The 19,218-nt window shown below is 44.4% G+C and overlaps 1 protein-coding gene across 7 annotated transcripts in view; it reads right to left on the bottom strand.

The window, feature by feature from the left end:
* The window catches only part of PCNT (pericentrin), a 175,901-nt gene that overhangs the window by 129,212 nt on the left and 27,471 nt on the right, over positions 1-19,218 (bottom strand). For all 7 annotated transcript variants that reach the window (XM_075002108.1, XM_075002112.1, XM_075002111.1 and 4 more), the window contains 8 exons: positions 16,026-18,518; positions 15,846-15,938; positions 15,441-15,617; positions 13,186-13,441; positions 9,071-9,129; positions 8,719-8,893; positions 7,503-7,639; positions 6,816-6,927 (listed from right to left, as the gene is read on the bottom strand). In XM_075002108.1, coding sequence (XP_074858209.1) covers positions 6,816-6,927; positions 7,503-7,639; positions 8,719-8,893; positions 9,071-9,129; positions 13,186-13,441; positions 15,441-15,617; positions 15,846-15,938; positions 16,026-18,518 — 3,502 coding nt within the window. The remainder of the gene's footprint in view (positions 1-6,815; positions 6,928-7,502; positions 7,640-8,718; positions 8,894-9,070; positions 9,130-13,185; positions 13,442-15,440; positions 15,618-15,845; positions 15,939-16,025; positions 18,519-19,218) is intronic.

Below are 19,218 nucleotides of genomic sequence, written 5' to 3'. Positions count from 1 at the left end.
TCAAGTGATTTAGTAGGGCTGGGACAGGCGAGCTGGGCCTAACTCCTGGCTGCAGCAAGTTTGGAAATGGTATAGAGAAGTTACTCACCATAGTAACGATAGTTCGAGATGTGTCCCCGTGGGTGCTCCACAATAGGTGTCGGGCTCGCCCCGGCGCTGCAGGTCGGATCTTTCCAGCAGTTTCTGCCGGACCGCACATGCGCCGGCGCGTGCCGCTCCCTTGCGTGCTCCCAGCCACGTGCGCGATCCGGTCCCCACCAGTTCCTTGACCAACCGCCTCGGATGCTCCTGAAAAATACTAAACAGAGATCCGAAGCGGGGAGGATGGGCGGGTGGTGGAGCACCCACGGGGACACATCTCGAAGAACCATCGTTACTAGGGTGAGTAACTTCTCTTTCTTCCTCGAGTGTCCCTGTGGGTGCTCCACAATAGGTGACTACCCAGCAGTAACCCAAGATAGGAGGTGGGTAATCAGTTTATGTGCACCTTGTCCCCGAGAGGACTGCTGTCGAGAGACGGGTATCCTCTTGGAATACCCTGTGAAGGGCATAATGCTTGGCGAAGGTGTCATAGGATGACAAGGTCGCCGCTCTGCAAATGTCTTTTAGCGCAATGCCCTTGAAAAAGGCTGTTGATGCCGCCACCGCCCTAGTGGAGTGAGCCCTACGCGGGGCCAGTAAAGGAGTCTAAGTTCATAGCACATTTTTATGCAGGATACGATGTGCTTCGAGATCCTCAGCAAAGAGAGACCTTCTCCTTTTGATTTGGGAGCGAGAGAGACTAGGAGTCTATCCGTTTTCCAGAAGGACTTAGTCCTGTCTATATAGAAAGCCAGCGCCCTCCTCACGTCCAGGAGGTGTAGGCGCGCCTCTTTGTTGGAGTTATGAGGCTTTGGATAAAACGAGGGTAAAACTATAGGTTTGTTAATATGAAACTCAGAAGAAACTTTAGGAACAAAGGCTGGATGCAGCCGTAAGGTTACCACCTCCTTGGAAAATACTGTGCAGGGTGGCGTTGCCATAACTGCCGCAAGCTCGCTCACCCTGTGAGCTGACGTGACTGCAAGAAGGAAGGTCGTCTTTATCGTAAGGAGACAGAGGGAAACCGTGGCTAAGGGTTCAGACGGTGGTCCCGTTAGCGCATTAAGCACCAGGTCCAAGCTCCACGAAGGTGGAAGCAGTTTCTGAGGGGGGTAGAGGTTTACCAGCCCTTTGAGGAACCTGGTAACCATGGGATGGGCAAACACCGTGTGCCCTTCCTCTTCATGTCTGAAAGCCGATATAGCGGCAAGGTGGACCTTCAATGAGGATAGGGAGAGTCCGCCTCTCTTGAGGTCCAGTAAATACTCTAGTATTACAAGTATAGGCGCAGCAAGGGGGGCTAATTGCTTGGTAGAACACCATGCAGTGAATCAAGTCCATTTTTGCTTATAGGTCTTCCTGGTGGAAGTCCTCCTGCTACTTTCTAGGACTTGTTGCACTCCCTCTGTACACGTGCTCTCTAGGGAGCTGAGCCATGGATGAACCATGCTTGCAGTCGCAGGCCTCGGTGGTGTGGATGCACTATGGACCCTTGGGCTTGCGTGAGCAGATCCGGCGCCACCGGGAGGGGCATCGGTGGACGGTCCGACATGAGCAGGAGTAAGGGGAACCATCGCTGTCGATCCCACGTTGGGACTACTAGGATCATTCGGGCTCTCTCTCTCCTGGCTTTCTGCAAGACTTCGCGGATAAGCACTGTGGGAGGAAATGCATAGGGCAGGGGGCCCCTCCACGAGATCGTGAATGCGTCCCCCAGGGACCCCCGTCCCAGTCCTACCCTGGAGCAGTATTGTGGGCACTTCTTGTTGCGTTGAGTGGCAAACAGGTCTATCTGGGGAAATCCCCATGTGTGAAAAATTGGTCATAGCAGATCGGAAGGCATCTGCCACTCGTGTGTGAGTGCGAAGCGCCTGCTCAGCTGGTCTGCCTTCACATTGCGAGAGCCTCGTAAATATGAGGCTTTCAAGGTTATATTGTTGGCAATGCACCAGTTCCACAATCGGACTACTTCCGCACATAAGGCACGGGACCGAGCTCCTCCTCGCCGATTTATATAAAACATGGTGGGGGTATTGTCTGTACTGGTCCCAACTACTTTGCCTTGTATATGGTCTCGAAAGTGTCTGCAGGCGTTGAACACTGCTCTGAGCTCCAGTATATTTATGTGCAGTGACTGTTCCGTGGAGGACCACAGTCCTTGCGTCACCTTTTCGCCCATGTGTGCTCCCGACCCTATGTGGGAGGCGTCAGTAGTGAGAAAAACAGATATTTGTGGTTGGTGAAAGGGCACCCCGTTAGCATGTTCTTGGGGTTCACCCACCGTTACAGGGATCTGCGCACCTCTGTCATGGGCGACACCACCCTGTGGACGGTGTGTGCTGCCGGTTTGTAGACGCTCGCCAGCCAGTGCTGCATGCTGCGCATATGCAATCAGGCATTCTGTACCACAAACGTTGCTGCTGCCGTGTGGCCCAGCAGCTGCAAGCACGTCAGAACCGGCACCATAGGGCTGAAGGTGATGACTTGCACGAGGGAACCAATGGCGCGAAAGCGGGCATCTGGTAGATAAACCCTTGCTGTGATGGAATTTATACGTGCCCCTATGAACTCTATGTCCTGTGTGGGGTCTATCTGTGATTTTGCCAGATTGATGACCAGGCCCAGCGAAGAGAACGTGTCTGCTGTGATGCGTATCATGCGAAGTACCTCCTCCTTCGAGGCCCCTTTCAGTAGGCAGTCATCCAGATATGGGAATATAAACACCCCCTGTCTGTGCAGGTAGGCTGACACCACTGCCAACGTCTTGGTGAAGACTCTGGGGGCCGAGGAGAGGCCGAACGGAAGAACCTTGTACTGAAAATGTTCTTTGCCTACCATAAACTGGAGAAAACGCCTGTGAGCTGGGTGAATAGTTATGTGGAAATACGCGTCTTGTAAGTCGAGGGCTGCGAACCAATCTCCATCGTCCAGTGCCGTAAGTATAGAGGCGACTGTGATCATCAGAAAGCGTTGCTTGCGCAAGTACCGGTTGAGGCCTCGAAGATCTAGGATGGGCCTCCAGCCTCCTGTCTTTTTCTCTGTGAGGAAGTATCTTGAGTAGAACCCTTTCCCTCGGAGTTGCTCCGGCACTCTTTCCACTGCCCCTATAAGCATAAGATGGTCTACCTCCTGCTTGAGTCTCGCTTTGCGGGAGGCGTCCTTTAGGTGGGGTCTGGGTGGAGGTCGTGGCGGTGGGAGCAACTGGAAGGGAATCGCTTAACCCATGACTATGATATCCAGTACCCATTTGTCTGTGGTGATCTTTTGCCACTGGTCGTAGAATGGTCGGAGGCGATGGTGGAATAGTAGCTTCGGATGACATTGCGCGATGGTAGTGATAGTGCAGCCTTCGATGTGTGTCAAACTTGTGGCCTTTGGCCCTGCCCCGAGGACACACGGCTCTGTTGAGAATGTCGCCTGGGAGTTCTGTACTGTTGGTGCTGTTGATGTCGCCCTTGCTCGTAGCCCCTGTGGTACTGGGGACGCTGTGGTTGATACTGGTATCGTCTTTGTTGGGGATAATACTTTTTTCTTCTGTATGGAGGGGTGTAAATCCCCAAGGTCCTGAGAATAGCTCTTGAGTCTTTACTGGAATGAAGGACCGAGTCAGTTGATTCAGCAAACAGCTTCTGCGTGTCAAAGGGGAGATCAACGATCTTCGCCTGCAGATCCCTCGGGATACCCGATGTCTGGAGCCAGGACACCCTGCGCACGACCACTGCCGTAGCTGTTGAGCGTGCTGCCGTATCCGCTACGTCTAGGGCGATCTGAACTCCTGTCCTCGAGGCTGCGTAGCCTTCCTGCACAATGGCCTTGAGCACCAGCTTCTTGTCCTCTGGAAGCGAGTCCATGAGGGAAGTCAGCCTGGAGTAGCTGTCGAAATTATGGTTCGCTAGATGCGCTGCGTAATTCGCCATTCTCAACAGTAGGGTAGAGGAGGAGTAGACCTTTCTGCCGAACAACTCTAGTTTCTTGGCATCTTAGTCCGTTCCCCCAGTCTTGTACTGAGAAGTTTTCGACCTCTGTTGAGACGATTCCACCACCAGAGAATTTGGTTGCGGGTGGCTGAACAGGAACTCCATGCCCTTCGCCGGGACGAAGTACTTCTTATCCACTCTCTTGTTTATAGGCGGAGTGGACACAGGGGTCTGCCATATTGTGGTGGCGGACTCCACGATTGCTTCATCAAGCAGAATAGCTATTTTGGAAGAGGCCGGAGGTCTCAGATTTTTAAGGAGCTTATGGTGTTTCTCTTGCACCTCTGCTGTTTGGATGCCTTGCGTGAAGGCCACCCTTTTAAACAGCTCTTGGAACTGTTTGAGATCGTCCGGAGGATGGACGTCCCCTGGGGCCGTGGCCTCGTCAGGGGAAGATAGCGAGGAACCGCTAGGGTAAGCCTCTCTGGACCCCTCTGGGTCCTGTTGACGGTGATACATCCTCTCGCTAGATACTTGCGAGGGAAAATCTCGGGGTTCCAGAATCAACTCCCCCTGAGATATCTGTGTTTCCGTCCCTGTCCGCGACTGCCCTCGGGGATATTGAACCGTCTGGGGGGATCTGTCCCTGGGAGTATGCCTATGGTGTCTATGCCCCGTGTGATAGGGGCGACCATGGCAACATGGGCACTGTTCCGGAGATGGAGACCTGGACCACTCTGGAGGCGCATACCCCCTGCGTCTGGAGGAGCGAGATCTTCTGGGAGATTGAGATAATGGAGAGACTGATTTGTGGCAGTACTCCAGGGGTTCAAAGCCCAGGAAGGGCGATGGTGGTCCGAGCCATGGTGATGCTAGCTGTAGGATCGGGGATGGGGGCTCAGGGTATACTGGAGGTGACCCCTGCCGCCTCGTTGGAGTCCGCAGCATAAGTGGAGGGCTTAGAGCGAGTAGCCCTGCAGCCCTGTCTGGAGAAGGGCTGCGGTGCCGGGTTTTCTGTGCTGCCTTTCCCCTCCCCTGTGGGGCTGGCTCCGCCCCTTTCCGCGTCGGGGTTCTCGGCCCCGCTGTCTGAACCGCGCGGGTGGTCTCCCCCGGTGCCTGCAGGCCGCGTGCCTGTGAGCTCTGCACCGCTGGTTCCCCGGGGGTCGGTGCCGTTAGCTGCAGTGCCGCCGGTTCCGGTGCTTGCCTGGCCGCCGCCCTACCCGCGGTGCGGGGTGGCAGTTTGATTATCGGAGGCTCAGCCTCTGCCACGTGCGTCTCCGCGCCGCCACCGCTCAGCTCTGACTGCGGCTGGGGGCTATGCGCTCCACCCGTCCCGCTCGCTGTGGCTGCCGGCAGGGATCGGGTTGGTGAAAGCTTCCTCTGTTTTTGCACTGATGGGGTTAGGGAAGCAGCTTTCCTTTTATGGGCCCCTGCGGGTCCCTCCTGCTGAGGCCGCTCCGGCGCATCTGGCTGGAGGGCCTTGTCAAAGAGCAGCATTTTCAGCTGCATCTCTCTGTCCTTCCTTGCTCTGGATGTGAGCTTTGCGCAGAAGGAGCATTTCTGGGTGACATGAGATTCCCTGAGGCACCTAATGCACTGACTGTGCCCATCGGAGGCCGGCATCGCTTCGCGACATGACTCACACTTTTTGAATCCTGAAGAGGACATTGTGGTGAGTCTTTGAGTTGTTAATAGGGTACTTAGCACCTTCTCTGTGCCAGTTCCCCTCTCGGACTCAGCCTGCCGCCCCAGGAGGCCTAATGGCCTTACGTCCCCGGGCCTCCGCTGCTCCGCTTGCTACTAAGGTTGTAAAACTTTACTTTTTACTCTCTCTTTTTTTTTTTTTTTTTTAAAACAATAACAAGCTAACTTAAGCTAAAAGACTGAAAAAGAAACTCTAAACACTTTAAAAACATTAAATACGCTAACTCTGGCCGTAGCCTGAGCGGATTCCGTCTGCAGCCGATGGCGGTTAAAGAGGAACTGGCGGGGACCGGATCGCGCACGTGGCCGGGAGCGCACAAGGGAGCGGCGCGCGCCGGCACATGTGCAGTCCGGCAGAAACTGCTGGAAAGATCCAACCTGCGGCGCCGGGGCGAGCCCGACACCTATCGTGGAGCACCCACGGGGACACTCGAGGAAGAAGTGCCAGAGCCAGAGGGGAGGGACACTACTCTCCAACGCAGCAGTCCCATGACAGGGACGGGCTGGGCACAAGGTGCCTCTCCTCGTAGCCTGCAGCAGGTCCATGCTAGGACCAGCAGGGATAGGTACCTCTCCCAGCCATCATAGGTCCACGGTTTAGGGAGAAACATCTCTCACTGCTACAGCCCTGGGCCCCTTCATGGAGCTTAATAGGCAGCTGCATGGCCAGGCAACTTGGAGGGAATTTAGACCACAGCTATAGATTCAGCTGGATCAACAGAACAATCTTCCATTGACCTACATTCTGCCTTTTAAAAGGTGAATTACCTATACTGGCAGGAAAACCCTTCTGTCTATGTAGTAAGTTTACACTACAATGTTACAGTTTTGCATACCTCCAGTAAATCTGATGGAATTTTGCATAAAATTAAAATTCTGACCAAAATATTATATGAACTAACAGAGAGAGGTAGCCATGTCTGTCTGTATTCTAACAGAACACAAATGCAGTCATGTAGCACTTCAAAGACTAACAAAACAATTTATTAGGTAATGAGCTTTCATGGGGCAGATCCACTTCTTCAGATCTCACTATTAATTACTTTGTTAGTCTTTAAAATGCTACATGACTGCTTTTTCATTTTATATGAACGAAGGCAAAAAGCACTGTACCACTTAGCTCCTGTCGACTTGCTCGTGCAGTATCAAGCTGAGACCAAAGCTGTTTGACTTCTTCTTGTGATCGAGTCTTTAATTCTTCATATGCGGCCTGAAGTTTCTCCATCTGTGGAAGATGCATTAAGAATTTTTTTGTCTGCTGTCCTTTTTCATACCTTAGAAACAGCTAAGTGGCTAACAGGTGGAAGGGCTACAGTACTATCATGACTCTGGGCTCACAGAAGAGGCTAGTGGAAACACTAACTTCTGTAATCGAAGCAAAGGAGGGAGCCCTCACTTGTCATGCTACCTATGTCATGACCGGTGAGCCTACCAAAAACAAAATAACTGAGAAAAACATAGGAATTGGAAACCGAAACTATAGTAAACAAGAATGAAGGTAAGGATTTGATTGAATTGCAGGAAAGACCATATGAACAGAGCTAGTAACGCGGTACACAGCATTAATTCCAGACAAAAACCTATGAATACCAATAGTAATATTGATTTTTGTTTCATGTTCTTAATTTTGGTATAAAAACCAATACTAGAACACTTACATCATGCCACAGTTCCCCTTTTAAAAAGATCTAGACTTTAAATACAGAAGAGTGTCCCACATTAAACAATATTTGTGGCTCCTAAATATTAAACCACTTCTCTAATTCATACTAAACATACAAAACAAAAACATTTATTAACCTCCTGCTGCATCTCCTGCTCTCTTTCCTTCCTTCTCAGCTTCAGATCTTCTAGACATGCATCATGTTCCACCTGCAGCTGTTCACGCAGTTTTGTAATTGCCATCTTGTGTTCATTCTCCAGTTTTTTGCATTTCACTACAAGATAAAGATAGCTTTCTACTCTGGGGGAATTGTGCACCAAAACAATTCAAAATTCTACAAAATTATGCACATTTTGTCAAAATAATGCGACGTAAATCACATCAGTTTCAATTGTTTTGATAATTTATTTCAGTTACAATACAGAAAAAATTTACACAGTGCCAATTACCCTGAAGCCAGCTTTCCATCTACTGGAAACAGTTGCCACTTCCTCTGCCTCTCACCTACCAGATACTACAGAAGACATATGGCTCTCAAATCTACTGGCCAGCTCTCCCCACTCCACTTCATGTAAGCACAGTTCAATATGTATTGGGTGCCAAGATTGCCATGTGGTAAATTCTTTGGACTCCTCACACTGCTACTATAAAAGGCACTAAACCAGTTATATTCTCTGCAGGCAGCAGCCTCAGAGGGTGCTACCAACTACACTGAACAAAATTGGGGTGTGGGGGTTGAGTTTGATAACTCCCATTCCAGCTCTTCACATCACATCACGCAAAATTACAGACTGGGACATCTACATTGGAATTCGTTTGTAAATCTGAAGCATTTAACCTAGCCCTGAACAGAGATCTCAATTATCTTATGCATTACAAGGGCAATTTCCATAACTTTGATATTTGCAGGAATGGAACATATCTTATTTAATTTGTTTAATCAACCGGTCTTATTAGCAACAGATAAGTCCCTTTCACTTCCTTCCCCACACCCTGCTATATACACCCTGGATTCTATTTTTCTACCCCATTTTCATCTGAAGAAGTGGGTCCTACCCACATGAGCTCATGACCTAATAAATGTGTTAGTCTCTCAGGTGCCACAGGACTGCTTGTTATTTCTGAAGGTACAGCCTAACACAGGTACCCCACTATCTATTTAAGAAGCAGTCACTTTATAACTGCTAAATTCTGAACAATTACAGGTCATTGGCATGGTTCTAAGTGCAAATGTTAAAACTGAAAAACTCTGTTTTAGATGCACTGTACAACTCCTAAAGTTACCTTAGGCAGCTTTGAATGCCTCACAATATCTTGCAACAAAGCTAATGCTTTTCAAACCATAACACTTACTTTCTACTTGTTCTTTTTTAAGAGAGAGGCTCTTCAGCTCCTCTTTAACACTTTCCAGTTCTAATTTCAGAGTTTTTTGCAATTCACAAATTTCAGTCCGATGTTTTTCAGACAGCTCTTCATGGATGTCTTTTAAACATGTTTCTGTCTTCAGTGTCCAGTCTTCTTTAAGGGTCTAACAGAATAGGACAGGTACATTAGTACAACAATTAAGAGTACTTTTTTTCCAGCTTCTTTCTATTTTACATTGCATTGATTTCCTCTTTCAAAAATGTCATAAGAGAAAAGAGAAGAGATCACGGCAGCTTTGGCTTACAGCACAGTATTATCATATACAGTAGGGAACTTATACCTCCAGCGTCTGCATGTGTTTCTTTTCCATTTCCAATTCTATTTTCTTCCTCTCATCATCTGCAAAATAAAATTCTGTTTAATAAGCAAACTAATAAAAAACTGTGCTTTAATCACATTTAAAAATATGAAAGGAACTATTTTGTTTTAAATATCACTCAAGGCTTGAATTAGGAGGCACATAGCAGTATGAAGTACCTAAACCTCTCAAAATTGCTCTGCTGTATGTCTGTGTCCCCCTCTCATTTTATAGGAGTAAGCATCTAGTTGTTTCAGTTGCAAACACCACCATGGAATTGTAAAGTTTTAATGCAACTGGTGCAGCACTGTCTGCCCAAGTTCACAGAGAGCATGACACCAACAGAGTGTGAAAACTGCCTCATTCATTTCAATGGTTTTAATTCCGATACCCAGTAATAACAACATTGGCATCTAAAATGTTAACTATACCAAAACCTACAAGAAAGAGGAAGGAGAATCAGATTACAAAAATCTACACAAATTTACCAACATGGCATCTTATTTTAATCATCAGTGAAGTGTTTTTTATTATAAATTTGATTTCAACCCTTGCTCCTGCCTTCACACCAGCAAATTTTAAAATGGACATGGTCAGAGTATTAAAGTCTGAAAAAGAGAAATAGTTTACTGAACTCATCTAGGACAGATCTAGTACACAGCACCAACGTTTAACTGATGAAACACACTTAAAGAGGTATGAGCATTTCAAAATAGCATCATCAGAATGGGTCAGTGGACGTTACAAAGCTGATTTTCTTCTCATCAAACAGCTCGAAAGGCAGAAGCAGAACAGGAGGTAGCAACTAGAAAGTAAAAGTACATCAGCTCTCTGAATCTCCTACACAGAGCACAGGAGAAAAGAGAAAGTGAAGATGATGCTTTTATTTCAGTCACTACCAGCAAACCACTCCCCACAACCTCCCTCTATCCTCCTTACTTCAAATCACATCCCATTTCTCAGCTCTTTGCACAGCATCTCCTGGGTCTCAAGGTAAAGAGGGAGAAAACTGGAGAAAACAGAAGGCTCAAAGAGAGAACACTAGATGATTTTCTCTTGCCTCTTTTATGCTGGCCACCTGAAATCTCCAGCAATTGAGGCAACAACAAACCTGAAGAGGGCCCTCAATCTCCTTCCACCACCACTTTCAGCAGTCTTTGCATTCAAGGCTGAGGAACAATCTTAGGCTTGTTAAAGATTAACAGAGAGCATCCTAAAGCTTTAAAAACCAGCCCATTGACCTTCTAAATCTTCATATGAGGTATAAGTCCAAGAAGGGAGATAAGGCCAAAGGAAGCAATTCTCAGCAGAAGTACCTAAGACACATGTGAAGTGGATGTGACATGTTATGCCAACTTCTTCTAAAGAAGGAATACATATTTTCCTTTCCCTCCGCCCAGTGAAAATGCACTTGCCCTCAAACAAGTCTCCAGCACCACGTACTCAAAAAACAGAGGTCAGGGCATATATTACAATCCTGACACACTTTGAAATTCCACAATGCAGAAGTCTCCCTACACCGTAACCATAAAAGGAGTGTTTCACTTGGCTGAAGTCTCAAAAACAAAAACAAGAAATCAGCCTTTTCAATATTCTCTGATGCCATAGTGCAGGATAGGAAAAAATGATCTATTAGCAGTAGCTTAAATGAGAAAGGGATAATTGTAGGCCTCAGCTGTTTCAGGAATTGAGGCAGCTGCCTGCTGACTCTCAAACGGTTTTTGTAGTTCAGAGAAGGCAATGATTTGCTGTAGGAGTAATCATCTGTATCAAAAAGCATCCAAGTGAAAAGTAGAAGCAGAGAAAGCAAAACCTCAATGTAATTTCAACAGCTTCAACAGTCTGATTATTTTCACGGCATTAAAACAGTCCAGTAGAGTCTTTCACCAAATTTGCATCACCATATGAAACACAGATACAAATTCAAAACTCTGGCTCTCCAGCTGAAGCTTCCAGGTAGTCTTTTCACCTAATTTCAAGGTAGTGGCAAGGGAAGCTAGGAGAGACTTCAGATACTTTAAGAACACAAAAATGAATCTGGTGCCGACGCAAGGTAAGGCAAAAACTTAAGTAGTAAAACAGATAACAGCTGGCACCAAGTCGGAGCCAAAACAAAACTTGTAAGGAGAAACACAAATGATACTAAGTGTCAGAACATCAACAATTCAGAAATAAATACAAACCAGGACAGTTATTTAAATGCATATTTCTAGTAGAATAAACACTGATATGCTGACAAAAATGTGATACAACACTCTAGGTCATGGGTTACCAAACTAAGGGGGGAATGAGGCAACCCAGGCCACCCATCATTTCCCTCACCCGAAGAAACAGTCAGCCTTTCCTTCCAGCTCTCAGCCCCTGCCATTTCATGTGGGCGGTCTGGTGCAGCTGCTATAAAAAGCAGGCAGCCAGTGAAGGCCTATGTGGACCTAGCTGCCTCCAGCAAAGGTGAGTGAGTGTGAGTCGCAGGGGGAGGAGGAGGAGGACAGGGTTAGATGCAGGGCTGGTACTGTCTGGCTTTGGGGGAGGAAAGGACTCGGGCAGGCAGCTCTTGGGCAGCTGGCCTGCGGCTCAGGTAGACAGCTTGCGGACAGCTTGGGCAGCTGGCCCCAGGAGCGCGGGACTTGGGCAGCTGGCCAGTGGCTGGGCAGTGTGGGGGCTTGGGCAGCTGGCCCCGGCAGTGCAGTGCTCAGGCGGGCAGCACGGGTGGCTGGTGGGCGGGGGCCTAGCCCTACAGTACAGGGGCTTGAGTGGACAGATCAGGCGGCTGGCCTGTGGCTGGTGGCTGACCGGCTCCAGCAGCGAGGGGACTCAGGCAGTTGTCCTGTGGCTCAGGTAGACGGCCCCAGCAGTGCAGGGCTCGGGTAGCTGGCCAGTGTAGGCTAAAACAGGCACCCACACAGGTCAGTCTCCTAAGATTTCTCAACTTATGAAGAAAATGCAGTGCCATCTTTCACATTAAAATCATTTGTTTCTGCCGTTTATGATGTTAAATTACTTTTTTATTGTTAACAGCAACGAAGGGTCCTGTGGCACCTTACAGACTAACAGAAAAGTTTTGAGCATGAGCTTTCATGAAAGCTTTCACAAAAGCTCATGCTCAAAACTTTTCTGTTAGTCTGTAAGGTGCCACAGGACCCTTCGTTGCTGTTACAGATCCAGACTAACACGGCTACCCCTCCGATACTTTTTATTATTATATTTTTGGGCCAAGAAAAGCTATTTGTGCTTATTTTTAATTTTAAATAACATTTTTAGATGAAGTTTCGTGTTTGTTTTAAATTACGAATTTAATTTTGTTAAAAAGGGGGTTGGATGATGGTAAGGAAGAGGTGGGGGGAGCGTGAGGGTTTCTCAAAAATCAAAGGGGGGGAGACGTGATGCCAAAAAGTTTGGGAACCACTGATCTAGGTGGTCTTCTCTAAAGATGTTTAGCAAGAAAACCACTGTTGACTGGAGCACCAGTCTACAGGGATAACATAAAAGGATCATGTTGGAACCCATGAATTCAGAAACTTGATTTTGGAGAAAGCCTTCAACCTAAGAATAGACAGCTACCACAACTGTATCTCTGTTGATCAAGTCACTCACTCTTGCAATGGGTTTTATATCTGCAGCAGGCTTACATCCCTTGAACATAAAATGCCTGGCTCTGTTCCTACTGCCATCAATGCCAGTTTTCGCCAATTCCAACAGGGACAGGAATAGGCCATAGGAAAGACCAAAAAGAGGCTATGTTTACGCTATAAGAAATACAGTAGGCCAGCTATGGGCACTGTAACATAGCCCAAAGTGTAGCTACAGCCTATTAAAATGAGGCTTTTCTGTCACTATAGAAACACTACCCCCTGATAAATAGTAGCTGGTTGGGCGGAATCATTCTTCAGTCAATATAACTGCATCTACAACAAGATTAAGCTGGCAAACCTATGGCTCTCAGAGATGTGGGTTTTTCAGATCCCTAAACATTATAGCAATGCTAACTTAAATTTTAAATGTGTACCTGGCCTGAGACTCTCCCCATCACGAACTGTGGGGCAACCAAATCCTCATCAATTATATGATCAGCCCCCTAACTCCCAACTTCACAATACCTAGTTCCTGTTCATATTTCAGTGCAATTTCTTCTTTTTCCTTCAGATTTTGTTCCTTAATATGTTCCAACTCAAACTGATGTCGGCTCTGTAGAATTGCTATTTCCTGAGCACGCTTATCATTGAGCATCTCCCGTAGTTCCACCAGGGCAGTTTCTTTTTCCTTTCTGAAGTTAGACTGAATCAGTTCCAACTGGGAAGTGTGCATATTAGTTAGACTGAGTCGTAAAGCTTCCAACTCAAGATTGTGCACTGTCTATGGAGAAGGAAGAAAAACATGGTTTAGGTGAAATACACCATTTTTCTATACCCATTTCAATTAGTTAGACACCGCTATATTTATTGCTAATGAGCATGCTTCATGATTATGAAAACAACACATGGCTGGAAGTGGAATAGCCGAAAAACTAAATTTTAGTTCTGCTGTGGATAGCAGAAGCTTTCTGTTAATGAGTGCACTTCATCTCTACTTCCAGTAGCAAAGTCTGTCTGATAATCTAATCAAACTGTTTGCCTTATGCTCCTCTTAATTTACCTGCTGACAGAGAATGCCTGCCAGCTATCTGTCTCCCTACAGCATCTTCAGAGAGAAAACTTGTAAAAAGGAAACCGCAAAAATATACATTATTGTCCAAAGTATTGCTGTAATTTTCAACTTTTATCCTTTGAACCCACCACAGTGCACCACACATCACAAAGCTTAACTGGCTATCACTTGATGATATGGCAGAGTGAATAATTGATACCTAAACTGTTGACATTCTTTTCTGCTGCTCAGATGCAGTTCTGAAGTATCTAAGAGTTAGCACTAGCACCAACTAAGCTTTACAATAGCTTATAAACTTTCCAGTCTACCTTTACACACACACACACACACACACCCCTTATAAAGTTTCCAGTCTACCTTTATACAATATATATATATATATATATATATATATATATATATATATATATATATATATATATATAATATATGTATGTACATGTACACACACACACACCTTAGGGACTAGACACAAAAGTGAATCCTATATATTTGTAGGATTAATAGGTGCTTAAAATTGACTAAATATTTTGCAAAAAGGGAATATAGGTCTTTAATGTTCCAATCATCATCAATGGGGCTACTCAAATGCTTAAACTTGTATAACAAGCTTTCAAGATCACAGCTTCCACTTGTAAATTCAAATAGCATTACAAACTTATGTAGAAGAGTCAATATGAACTGTAACAATTAAAAGGTTCATGGACTCTTTAGAGGAATATTTCATATTTAAATCCAGAGTTTACCTAGGGTGCATCTACACTGGGAACTAACTACAAAGTTAACTTCGAAGTTAGGCACTACATTGAAGTAGCCAGCATTTTCCCTTACTTCGAAGTTAATTTCAAAGTAGGGAGCCCAACTTCCAAGTCCTTACTCCATTCCTGGGAGTGGAAGTAGTGCCCTACTTCAAAGTTTAACTTCAAAGTAGAGTGTGTGTAGACACACAACTTGGAAGTTGCTTACTTCTAAGTTATTTTTGTAGTGTAGACACAGCCCTAGCGTAGATTATTCAGTAACAAATTGTACAACCATCAGAAGGGATGTGATACTCTGACAAAAATACATTCAGTATAAACACTGCAGTAAAGTTCTATGTGATGGATTACCTTCATGCAATTCAGAAGACTTGGCTGAAGTGAGACAAATTTGTGTTTGATTTTTTTCATCTTACTTTTCAATTCTGTACTGCAGCACATACAATTCCTATTCAATAACTAGAGATGTTATTTGTAGGGGGTCTAGCAACATGGGATAAAATGCTACTTGGCGCTAGAATTTAGCATAAACCTAACATGAAAAAAATGCATATCTATTGATTAGCACACCAAAGTTGTATTAGCTTCTCATTCCTTGCCTGGCTCTCCTTCATTCCCAGAAGTTATTGCACATCCTTATTTCTATATATGAAGATAAGAAAGCTTTTTCCCTTCAGTTTTTCAAAATGTTGTCATTTTTCTGAAGAATAATTTGTAAAGTATGTGATCAATTGAGGGGCTTGGAGACCCTTTCACAGAAGGTAGTATCTGCTGTCCTCTTAGCATACTACTACTTATTGATTTCTCAAACGTGTAGTCTAAGATAGCACAAAGCATTCCTCCAAGAAACCTATTTGTCAGAAAAGACGCTCTTCTTCGCAAGTGAATTAACTTTAAATTGTGACAGTTAAAAAAATTGCCTAAATAATTATTGTGCTAACGTACTGTACCTGTGACTGGAGCTGAGCATGCTGCATCTCTGCTTTATGTCTAGCTTCTATTTCTTGCTGAAGTTCATCCAACAGCTGCTGCTGTTCCTTAATTAGTTCGGCGCGTAGCTCCTTCATTTCATCTTCATGTTTAGTAATCAGTTCAGCAATTTCACGATCATGTTCTCGTTCGTGAACCTCAAGAGAAGAGCAAAGCACCGAATTTTTATTGCACTGTGGACATGTTACACTTTTGCCCTCTTGGCATTACCAAGCCATTAGAATAAAGTTTCAAATCAACAAACTCTCTTTACTCTTGCAAAATCCCATGTGGAATTTCCATTTCTGAAGAAACCATTTCATTTTGACAGAAGACAACTGAACATGCAGTATCTTTCTAAAATTGAGCCTGTGTTCAAAAAATACCTTTTTAATTAAGCCAATCTGTTCTTTTCGTTCCTCCTCCAACTTCTGCTGTTCTTCCACCTTCTCTTTTATTTCCACATTTAACTCTTCTATCTGAAAAGAGGGATGGCATTTTTTGAAATTACCATTTACCAAGCTTTCAAAAACACAAATCCTCTTATCACTATTAGGGCTACCTACCTCTTTCTGGTGTACCAGATTCATTTCTGTTATTTCAGAAAGATGCTGAGATTCCATTCTACTAATTTCCTCTTCATACTGTTTCATCTCAGACTGTACTTCCTGCACAGCTTGTGCAGACTTTTGCACAGTCTCCTGAAGATGATTCTCCAGTTCCTCTTGAATTTTCTTCAGAGAAGCCACTTCTTCAATCAATTTGTTTTCTTTCTCAACATATTCCATTTTTTTTGCCTGCATTTCAGTGTTAAGTTTCTGAAGTTCCAAGTTCTTGGATTTCAATTTCTCCTCAAATCCCAATCTTTCACTCTCCAGTGCCTTTTCAAAGTTTTTCATTTTCATATTAAGATCATATCTGTTTTTTTCAAGATTCTCTTCAAAGGCTTTTTCTGCTTTTATTAGATTCTGTTCTACAGCAGATAATCTTTCTTGTAAGGTTAGATTCTCCCTAAGTGTGAGTGTTAAATTTTGTTCTTTATTACTGATTTCTGCTTTGAGAGCCTTCTGTTCTTTCAGCAATGTCTCTTCCAATATGGTTTTCTGACCAAGAAGTTCAGCTATAGTCTGATTCTTGGCCTTTTCAGCATCAAGCTGGACTTGCATCTGATCCCTTTGGCTTTGTAAAACAGCTAGCTGCCGTCCAAAAAGGGACTGTACTTCACTCGTTACTGAATCAGAGGCAGTTTTCTGCTCTTGAACTTCTTTTACTAATTGCTCCTGAGCCCTCAAATGCATCATTAATGTTTCTCTTTCCTGCTTGAGGTCTTTTATCATCTCCTGCCAAGTATGTGACTTTGAAACCTTTATTCCAAGTCCTAGCTCTTCAATACCAACTGTTAGCTGTCTGTCTTCACTCTGCTTTTCCAGAAAGTTTATTTTGTTTTCAAGCTCTTTTTCCTTCTGCACTTTTTGATCAAGTTCTTCTTCACAACGAATCCGTGCATCTCGCTCCTTGTTCAGCTCTATACGTGTCATGGAAAGTTCAGCTGTTGCTTTTTCCCATTTTTCAACAACTTCTTGGGTCTCCCGATAGGATGTGTTCAGAGCTGATTCTTTTTCACTGAGCTGCTTTATTAGCTCAACACATCTCTCCATCAAACCATCTCTCTCTTCATCCTTTACCTCTTTAATTTCCTTTTGCAGCACAGAAACACCTGACAAATACGAAGCAAAAGCCTCAGCTTCCAGCTCCGTTTCATCAGAAGTCCCTTGCAGTACACTGTTAAAGCAGTTTTGTTCACCAGGGCCAAACATTAACTTGTCTGCTGTGGACTCCAAGTTGGGTTCTAAAATGATATTGCTCTCTAGCACAAATCTCTCAAGCCTGTCCTCTTCAGCATCAAGAAGTCTAGAGCTGTCTGATATGTGTGATTGCCCCTGTTGCTCAGAGGAGACAAGATATTTAGCTAATATGTCTGACTCATCAATGAAAGATCCAAATTCTACGATATTTTCTTCAAAGATGTTACCAGTTTCATAACTTTCATGGTCCTGCCTCGTTTTGGCATTCTTTACATTTTTCTTTGTGTCTTCTAATTCACTTTTAAAAGAGTCCATTCGTAAGCCATGTTGGCATTCTAGTTCTTCACGAACTAACTGTATTTCACCTTCATGCTGACATAATTTAATCTGCATTTTTTCAAGCTCTGCTTTCTGTGATTCTGACACCTCCTGTAACATTTTTTCCTCCTGCTCTAACTTTTTTAACTTCAAATTGTAGATAGCTATTTCTTCCTCATGCTTATGCTTTAAATCTTTGTTATTTTTTGTCTCAAGGAGCAGCTTTTCACTTAATTCCTGGATGAAGGAGTTCAGCTTTTGGATCTCATCATTCAAATGCTCCTTTTCTTGTTTAGTTTCCTGTGCTTCCTTAGCCTGTTTTTCTGCATCATTAAGCTGTAATTTGAGGTCTTCTACCAAATTATTATACCTCTGCTCAATTTCAGATCTTTCTCTCTGAAAATCCTCCATTTGATTTTTAAGATGTTTCCACAAGTTGTCTCTTTGAATTTCAGACTCATGTAGTTTACTGTTTAAATCAATAATTGTATTCGAATTCTGAAAATCTTCACCAGAATTCAAAGCAGAGAGTTCTCTTTTTATATGGTCAAGTTCATTCTGATATTTTTTATTCATCTCTTCCTCACAGATCTCCTTAACTCTTACTATCTCTTTTCTGTGACACTCTTCCAACTCAGTCCTCAAGTCTTGCAACTGTCTACAAATATCCCTTTTGTGATTTGCTTTCAATTCTTCAATACATTCCTGTTCATTCATCTTAGCTGAAGCAATTTCATCTTTTAACTCCATTATCTGTGCATCACGGAGAGAAAGTGTGCGCTGTAGAAGAGATAAATTAGACCTTTCCAATGCAATTATATCTTGAAGACCCTTAATGGTTTCATCTTTTTCTCCTATATTGCTGCACATCTGTTGCACTGTAGTATTCAGAGAATCTTCCATCTGTGCAAGCAGACATTCTTTATCTTTTGTATTCTGAAAAATAAAAAGTTACATATGATTGGAAAACCATATTACCATGTCTCTGAACCTTCCAGTGTAATAAACTCCTAAAAAATAATTCCCTTAAGTGGAAGTCTTGCTGATTTTCCATGCCATTAAGAGTGAGATGACTAACTCACTGATTTAGAGAACAACATGAAGTCTTGTGGCACCTTACAGGCTAACAGATATTTTGGAGCATAAGCTTTCGTGGGCAAAGACCCGCTTCATCAGATGCATGCGTGGGGGGGTGGTTTCAGAGGGGTATTTAAAGAGTGGGGCAATAGAGGCTGTTTTTGAAATAGGACAGCTCTTCATGAGCATCTGTGAAATAGAAGATTTTATGTGCTGCCTCTGTTGGAGACATTTTCAGTTATGAGAAATAATGCTACAAGACATATTTTTCATCCAAAGTATCTCTTTTAAAAATCTCCCCATTGCACTAGATCTGTTCACCAGAGAAGAGAGAAGGGAAGGGGACACTGAAAAGTGAATTCTGCTCTCTATGTATTACTCTACTGATACCCAGCACCTGTAAACCCAGCTTAGTTGCTCAGTCTACTTTGGCTGCTTACTTAGCACTCGTTTAGAGTAGTACAGAGCAGCTAGCCTGTACCGGTGCACCTGGCCCAAAAAGCTTAAAAGAAGAGCTTATTTGTGTTCAAATGATTAAAATGAGTAGCAGTCCCTGTAT

Source organism: Carettochelys insculpta, chromosome 8 (genome assembly GCF_033958435.1).
Source record: "Carettochelys insculpta isolate YL-2023 chromosome 8, ASM3395843v1, whole genome shotgun sequence".
NCBI classification, from domain to species: domain Eukaryota; kingdom Metazoa; phylum Chordata; order Testudines; family Carettochelyidae; genus Carettochelys; species Carettochelys insculpta.
This window is presented reverse-complemented; position numbering and strand designations above follow the sequence as displayed.